Source organism: Lactuca virosa, chromosome 4 (assembly GCF_052849685.1).
Source record: "Lactuca virosa cultivar CGN04683 chromosome 4, Lactuca_virosa_CGN04683_v6, whole genome shotgun sequence".
NCBI lineage: Eukaryota > Viridiplantae > Streptophyta > Magnoliopsida > Asterales > Asteraceae > Lactuca > Lactuca virosa.
Window position 1 is genome coordinate 518,266,360 of NC_136429.1, and position 9,183 is coordinate 518,275,542.

The window sequence follows — 9,183 nt, forward strand, 5'->3', positions numbered from 1 at the left end:
ATATAACAAGATAGAATACATACCTCTTTGATGTAGAATGTCTTCATTAAGCTTGAGTGCCTAGTGCCCCAAGTGTGACACCTCAAATGGTTCACACAACACCAAATACACTTGGAATAACTTGAGAGAAACTTGAACACTCCTTGAAATCATCTAGCCCTCACACTCACACATTAGTGCACGATTTCTTGAGCCATGGGATTCTTTTATATGGTGGCTATTAGGGTTACACCATGTAACTCATAACTTTACCCATTCCTTATGCTCCATGGATTTTAACCTCCATGGAGTATCCATGGGTCACCCCATGGACTTAGTTCAACATAAGGAATCTTGGATCACAAGCCTACATATATAAGAATGAATGATTTACACAATCAACCCATATATTTAATTAGTCTCCTTTTGATCGCTTAATTAATTCCAAATTAATTCTTGATCAATACTAATTAAATAACCTTATTAATATATTAGAACTTATAATATATTAACCAACCTTAAGTGTTATTTCTCTCATTATAGTCTATACAAATGCATGATGCCATGCAACCCAAATGGACCATTCCGGGTCGGGTCAAGTCTTACCAATTATAGTTATGGACTTAGACATTAATCCAACACAATTGTCTCCAACAAACAAAGAAATATGCCCTCTAATATGCTTGATCTTCCAATTTCCCTTATTCAATCCCTCCACCTGAGCCTCCTTGATTACATCCATCATAGGCGAAGTGACAGTTATTCTCAAACAAATGTCTCGAATCGATGAGCATACCTCCTTATGGCTTAATGCATCGACTACCACATTCACCTTCTCGAGGTGGTACATAATCTCGCAATCAGAGTCTTTTACCACGTCCAACCACCTCTGTAGCTGCATACTCAAATTTCGCTGATCCATCAAATACTTCAAACTCTTGTGATCATTGGAGATAGTACACCGGACTCCGTACAAATAGTTCCTCCAGATCTTGAGGGTAAACACCACAACCCCCAATTCTGAATCATACGTGGGGTAATTCTCCTCATGAGGCTTCAACTGCCTCGAGGAGTAAGTAATCACATGACCTATCTATATAAGAACAACTCCCAAACCCGAAATAGAAGCATCGTAGTAAACCACAAAATCATCCAAACCCTCAGGTAGCGCGAGAATCGGGAACTTGCAAAACCTCTGCCTCAGCGTCACGAAGGTCAACTGTTGATCCGATCCCCACCAAAAGGTCACATTCTTCTTGGTCAGATCGGTCAGAGGCACCACAATTTAGGAGAAATCCTGAATAAGTCTCTGATAATACCCCGCAAGACCCAAGAAACTCTAAATCTTTGATGTGTTTTTCAGGACTTCCTAACGCATCACCGCCTTTATCTTGGCCGGGTCCACCAAGATTCCCTTCTGGATAATGATAAGCCCCAAAACTGCACCTCATGCAACCAAAACTTGCATTTGGAAAATTTGGCATAAAGTCTCTCCCTCATCAAAGTCTCCAAGACCTCTCGCAAATGTTGCTCGTGCTGCTCCTTGGTCTTGGAGTAGACCAAAATATCATCAATAAAAACAATTACCGACTAATCCAACATCAGATTGCAGACCCGATTCATGAGATCCATGAATGCCGTTGGGGTATTGGTGAGCCTGAAAGGCATCACCATAAACTCGTAATGACCATAACGAGTTCTAAAGGTTGTCTTCTGAGCATCCTCATCGCTGACTCTCATCTGATGTTATCCTAACCAAAGATCAATCTTGGAAAACCAAGATGCACCCTGAATTTGGTTAAATAGATTGTCGATCCTCGGAAGTGTGTAACGGTTTTTTACTGCTAGCTTGTTCAGTTCCCAATAATCGATACACATCCTGTGCGACCCATCCTTCTTTTTCACAAACAGGATCGGTGTTCCCCGTGGAGAACTACTCAGATGGATAAAACCCTTGTCTAGCAGCTCCTACAGCTACATAGAAAACTCCTACATCTCAGGCGGTGCTAGGCGATATGGTTCCATGGCTATCGAAGCCGAACCAGGCATCAAATCAATCCGAAACTCAACCTGCCTCTCAGGAGGCACTCCCGACAACTCTGTAGGAAAAACATTGGGAAAATCCCGCATAATGGGTACCCTGCTCAACTCTGACGTAGCCTCAACCCATGTATATGAAACATAAGCCAGAAACCCATAACATCACTACTACAAAAACCTCCTAGCCCTCACAGTTGAACAAAGAGTTGGTCCATGTAAAACTCTCTCACTAGATATAACCAGTTCTCCCCCAACTTGGGGTTTGAACTCTCACTAACTGCTGCTCACAATCAATCACAACCCCATTGGGCCCCAACCAATCCATCCCAATGATCACCTTCAATTCCATCAAAGGAATCGATACCGAATTGATAGAAAATCTCTCACCAAACATGTTCAGGACACACCCTCGGAAGCCCCTCGAAGCATTCATGGTATGGTTATCCGCAATCTCCACCTCTAGATGGGAACCCAGAGTTCCCAGAGCGTGTCGAAACTTCTTGTTGAGCGCAAGAGACTCGAAGGATCGGGTAGCCCCCAAATCAAACAAGATATGAGTAGACAAACCATTGACCAAAAAGGTCCCTATACAAGATCATAACTGAAATAAGCATAAATAAAGGAAATAATAAAAGATAATTCTAGAACACATACCAGTCACAACATCCGGCGCTGCATGCGCCTCATCGGTGGTCAAGTGGAAAGCCCTACTCTTCACCACAGGGCCCTCCGCCTTGCCCTGCCGGCCGTCGGTAATCATCAAAGTGGCTGGCACGGGCGCCACCACTGATCCTTCAAAGCATCTTGGGGAATTGGCCTTTTTATGGCCGGTCTGATTGCAATGGAAACAACTCAGACCCTTCATGGGGAAATCTCTGCTCATGTGGCCCGACTGGAAACAACTGTAACATATCGAGCCTGCTGCTCGAAAAGCTCCAGTGTGCGGCTTGCCACACTTGGCATAATGGCCCCGAACCTACTGGCCTCCGATGTGGGTATCAGAGGTTTTGGTCCTCTTGGTCGGACCTACAGCGAACTGAACCTGCTCTAGCTACCGCTTCTCCCGAAGCTCCAACTCAATCTCCCGCTCGCGAGCCTTCTCGATCATGTCAATTAGGGTTTTACACCCCAAGAAACTCATGAACTCCCTAATATCATCCCTCAACATAGCATGATATCTCGTCTTCCTCATCTCCTCATCCGCAACATACTCGGAACCAATAGCGACCTCTCCCTAAATTTGGCGGTGATCTCCGCCACAGTCTCCGAAGTCTGGCGAAGGTCCTGAAACTCCGTCGACAGTTGTTGCACCTCTATGGCTAGTGCAAACTTCCTCTGGAATCTCTGAAAAAAGTCCTCCTATGTCATCTCTACCACTCCTGCTCTCCCCACGGCTCAGGTAGCCTCCTCCCAGCAGTCCCGCGCCCTGTCCCTCAACAAGCAGGATGTGAATCCTACCTTTTCCCCTTAGGGCAAAACCTTGTTTGCTGAGCATTCTCCATGTCAGCGATCCAACGTCGACTAGGTATGGGGTCCTTAACCCTAATGAAATCAGGCACTCCGCATGCCTTGAACTCCCGAAAAGAGGGAGCTCGATCCTTGAACTGACTCGCGACAATCTCAGCTCAAAATGACCTGAGCCGCTGCTCCATGATCTCCATAATCCCCTCGTTGACGGTATCGAAAATCACCGGGCTAGCATCAAGGATGCCACAAGTAACCTCGGTTGCGATAAGCACACACAGTCTTTCATCAATCGGTTCAGTGCCTGAACCTGAACCTTCGCGAGTAGTCATCACCATCCTCAACCTGAAAATACAACATAAAAACAATCAATCAAAAGATTTGAGGGGACTCTTTGACACCAGCCTCCTTAGAGATTCCAGACCAGCCCTCTCCTCAGGTACAGGTCCTATGTTTCCAATAGTATGGGCCCAATACTACCTTCCACATATACCTGTACCATCCCCAAGGCCAATCTAATTCCTGTAAGTTACCACAATACAACCATAATAACCTATGCTACACAACATACACATTATAGACTCTTATAGATAACCCTCAACTTCTACACTTGCAGTACTAAGTACCTAAATCAACACCACTGGTTGCCCTATGCATGAAAGTTGTACACAATATAGAATCACATAGACTGTCGAATGAGGATTCTACCCTATATCCATAACCAAACATGAAATAGAAAATGATGCAAAAGCAATCATTCTAGGGCTATGTAGTCCTAAGCATATACAACTTTGAAAGCATACACATAGCAAACAACAAAGCCGATATCAATTCCAAGTAATATACAACATCAATTCTATCGATCTACTAGGCATCACCCATTCCTGCAATTCTATCAGATGATTCCTGAAGATATCCTCAACCCTAGTCTAGCATGCAATTCACATATTAGGCATACTAATCATAACACATAGGTATCGTTAATTTGGGAAACAGTTACTTGAGCTCGGCCGATTGCACACATCACACTCCCCTCTTTCTTTAAAGAATATTTTTCAAGGTTTTCAGTTCTTTTATTATGAAAAGATTATAATTTCCTCAGTTTGTGTTCTGACACACCCGGAGGTATGCCCAAATCCCTCAAACCAAGTCTCTGATACCAACATGTAACAACCCAAAAACCAGGATCAAAATTTTCATTTTTAATCAAACACAAAAGTTATAATTGTCACATTGTTCTAAAACCATTCAATAATAATTATTGTCAAATCATCAGAGTATAATGTCATAACACGAAAAAGTAATGAGGGGTGAATGATGCACCATCAATCCGGGCCTTTCCCCTTAGTACCGGAAGTACCTGAAACCACAAATATAAAATGTAAACAAAAGCTTAGTGAGTTGCCCAATCATATCACATACTAAAAGAACACATGTAAGTGCCATGGGTACCCCCATGGTATTTTCCACACAATGTCGGGGGCCAAATCTCGGTCTTATATATGAGTGTCATGCACTACCTCCATGGTCTTTCCTTGCGATGCCGAGGTCCAAATCACGGCCTTACACTCAAGTGCCATGGGCTACCTCCATGGTCTTCCATACCATTATCATAAAAGTCAACAACATTCTACAAAATAAGAAATGGGCCGACATTGATGCCTTCGACCCATGAACCTGGTGCGAAGACTCACCTCAACTGCTAAAATCCCAAACCAACACTCAGGCTGCTATGTTGGATAAACTCTCGTGCTAACTAAACAATAAGGTCCCAAAACAATTGGCTCAAAATCCAGACTAAGACTTACAACGTAAGACTAATATCCAAAGTCAGATGGGCCAAACTAGAACTAAAGCCCAATAAAATCCTAGGCCCCAACCAAGGATCAAATAAGGCCCACAATGAGTCCAACAGCTGGAGTGGCCCATCGGAAAAACATTCAAGGCCCAAACCCATCAAACAAGCCCATCGATTTGGCCCAATGCAAAAATCCAACTGATTTGGGCCGTATGCGCAACGTACAAGGTTGAAGCGGGAATCGCGACTAACTGTGGCAGTACGTGCGACGTATAGGAAGTACGCACGGCGTACGCAGCCCACATGCAAGACATGAAAAAAGTGACTTAATCACTTAAGACCAAACGACTAAAACTCATATCTGGAACCTTTATGACCATTAAGGCCATAAAGTTGCAAACTTTATGCCTGTGGGTTGATACAAAGAGCGCAAACTCTAAAACCTAGCTTATCACACCCAAACCTACACTCTAGCACATGAATGGGGACTCAACAAGGTTCAACCTTGCACCTTTATGATATAAAACGACTAGAAACATCAGAAAATACAACTTGGAGGCTTAGGAGTAGCACATACTCACCAAGATTAAACTTTAGGGACAAAAAGGAGGAAACATGAGTCAAAATGGAACTTAAAGAAACACAACCAAAGCTGGAGCTTTATACCTTCTAGTGGTGCAAAATGAAAAGGAGATGCTAGATCCAAACTCTTGAGGGAAAAACTTCCTTCTTGGGCAACCTTCTTCACAACCAAAAGCACACACTATCATTCAAAAAGCTCCAAAAATCTCAAAATGCACTAGGGTTTGCTAAGAGGGTCGAGAAAGGGAATGAAGGCTGAGGTAAGGGAGGGTCTTGGGCCATAATGAGGTTTAAATAGTGCACAAACCCTATTCTGTCTGAGCTACGTACACCCTGCATACAGTAGTACGCGCAACGTACTCACACGGAGGCCATTACGCTAAGCGTACAAGGGTGTACACCCCGCGTACACAACTCATACCAAAATTTCAAGATTTTAACTTCAGGGGCCTAGTGAGCAACCAAAACAAACTCAAGGGTTCAAAAGCAAATTTGATAAATCTTAGATGTTACAAAAAAGGCAAAATAAAAATTAAGAACTTAAGGAATTATCATGGTTTAGAGGATCAAAGTGAACTCCATTTCTAAGCTAAAGATAGATATTAAGGAGATTTTAAACCTTATTCCAGGATTTGGAGTCAAAATATTATTTTGGAAAGATGCTTGGTGCGGTAACGAGCCATTTCAAACAAAATTCCCTCATTTGTACTCACTTGAAACGGTAAAATGTTGTCTTTTGGAGGATCGTCTCTCAAGCAATGACTTTTCTTGGATGTGGAGATATGAACCAACAGGCGCAGCAGAACTTAATGAACTTCTTCAAATTTATAAAGAGATCGGTTTGATGAATACAGAGTGCACCTCCACATATGGTTTTAGCTTTTGCTTGAACTCTAAAGGGGATTACACTGTTAACGCTATGAGGAGATTAATAGAATCAAAACTCATTCTATCCAAGGGGCAATCTATCTGTTGGTCCACTATAATTCCTCTGAAAGTTAGATGCTTTGTCTGGAGAGCTTCAATGGGTAGGATTCCAGTGGCGGATGATCTGGCTAGAAGGGGAGTTAATGTAACAAATACGACATGTTCACTATGCAATAAAGAGATTGAAACTGTTGATCATATTCTCATTACATGCGAATATTCTCAGGTGTTATAGGATTGGATTTTCAAATGGTGTGGGATTACTAATATAAGATTTACATCTGTAAGAGAACTCATTGACTTTGCGGCTACTTGGGGGAATTGCCCAAAAAAGAAATCTATCCTAGTTATGGTGATCTATTGCTTCGTTTGGAATATATGGTTGGCCAGAAATGAAAAGACGTTCATGAAGATCAGTGCACCTCCAACAAAAACTGCTGATATCATCATCTCCTTGTCATATATATGGCTTAAATACAGAAGTAATCTCGGTTGCGGTGCATGGGCAGACTGGTGTATTTCGCCTTTTAATCACTTTTCCTCTTAGTTTTTTGTTTTTTTCCCTGTTTTAACTTTCTTATGTTTTTTTCTTTCTGCCTTGTACTGTTACTCAGCCTCGTATAGCTTCTTGCTTTCGAGTGCCTTTTTTTTTAATGCTATCTACCGTTTTCAAAAAAAAGAGGATCAAAGTGATCGACTAATCCATATAGGAAGTAGAGAGAGATTGTTTTTAATAAGCATAATACTCACACATACTTTCTAGTTAGGGCTAAAGAGGTACAATGACAAGTTGAATTAAAAATTACTTGTGCGTCAAACCCAAAACATCATTAGTAGTTCCACAAGTCCCAAAACTTAGACATGCTCATGGAGCACCGCAGACTTGCAGATCGAACACAACATATATTGGCGCATTGAGCATAATTGATATTATGCCGAGTGTCATAGCTAACTTTCATTACTAGAAACGAGGGTAAAAGGAATATCAATCTCCACAAATCAAATCAGCATTCAATTATAACAATGTGGTATCGATATATGAGATGAGGAACACATCTGGGCTCCCACTAGTTGTAATGTAAACAGACGGCTCGACAAATATATAGACAACTAGTTATTTAAATAATGAATTAATTAATAAGTTTATATGAAGAAGGGACCATTTAAATAATGGACAGCTTACTTTTTCGAAAGCAATTGTCTTCTTCATATTCAACATCGTTGGGCATGCTTCACACACATCATATCGTACTCTTTCTCTTTCTTAGTGTAAATTGTTGCATCACTGACCTTCTTCTGTCGAAAAATACTGCGTTATTGACGTGAAACTGTTACTATTTTGCCTAAACATTGTATTTATACATCATTGCCACCTCTCTCAAAACCCCTCTTTTCTTTCTCACCTACTTGTCTTTCACATACAAATTTTATCGTAATGTCGAGCAGAAGGGCAAGGCAATCGTCAACCGGAGCTTCCAAGATCACCGATGATCAGATCATGCAACTTCTCTCAAAGTTGCAGCAACTTCTTCCCGAGATAACAAATCGGCGTTCCAACAAGGTGAGGGTTCTCACTTAATTGATGACTTGGTTGTTCATAACGCCAATGGCCGATTAGAAAACTGTTTGTCTATAAATTAAGTTTAGGCTTTCTCCTATTGTCATTTTATGTTACAAAAACAGCTGGAAACGACTGTGGATACTGTATCTTTGACTGTTCCTATTATTTTAATTTATACTACGGTGCATGTGAAAGTCGATCCTAATCAGAAGTCTTTTCTCGAGTCACATGATCTACAGGATATGACTATACCACAGTACATTCACGTACTCTTCTAACCAAAGTTCAAAAGTGTGTGGGTGTGTGTAGTGTGTGTATTTTCAGTAAATATATATGGTATTTAAAAATACAGGCGTCGGCTTCGAAGGTGCTACAAGAGACTTGCAACTATGTGAGAAGTTTGCATAGGGAAGTTGACGATCTTAGCGACCGATTGTCGCAGCTATTGTCCACGATTGACGCCGGCAGCCCCGAAGCTGCAATTATCGAAAGTTTAATGATTTGATTTGAATCGACTTTTTCTAATTGCATGAAATAATCCTGTATTTCGGTTAATTAATAATCTGATTGATTCCCTGGGGTTTATAATACCCTTGTGGGAGTTATATATGTATACCGTTTGGAATTATATATATACCGTTTGTACTTACAAATTATAGACTTTTATATTATATAGGTTTAATTTTATAAAAGGGAAAATGACATATACGCCCTATGAACTTTTTAGGGTTTACTTTTTTAGCCACTTAACTTTTTAAGTGGCTTTATGAGGGAACAAATTTAGTTTTGTCGGGTCGAATAGGTCATTTTTGACAAAACGAAGGGGTAACCC

At 41.3% G+C, this 9,183-nt stretch overlaps 1 protein-coding gene across 1 annotated transcript; it reads left to right on the forward strand.

Moving 5' to 3' along the window:
• The first annotated feature begins 8,005 nt into the window (after positions 1–8,005).
• Positions 8,006–8,979, forward strand: LOC145169522 (transcription factor PRE6-like). Its single transcript, XM_079088067.1, has 2 exons — positions 8,006–8,351; positions 8,704–8,979. Exons 1-2 carry the CDS (start codon positions 8,226–8,228, stop codon positions 8,854–8,856), a joined length of 279 nt encoding a protein of 92 aa, XP_078944193.1. The 5' UTR covers positions 8,006–8,225; the 3' UTR covers positions 8,857–8,979.
• The last annotated feature ends 204 nt before the right edge of the window (positions 8,980–9,183 follow it).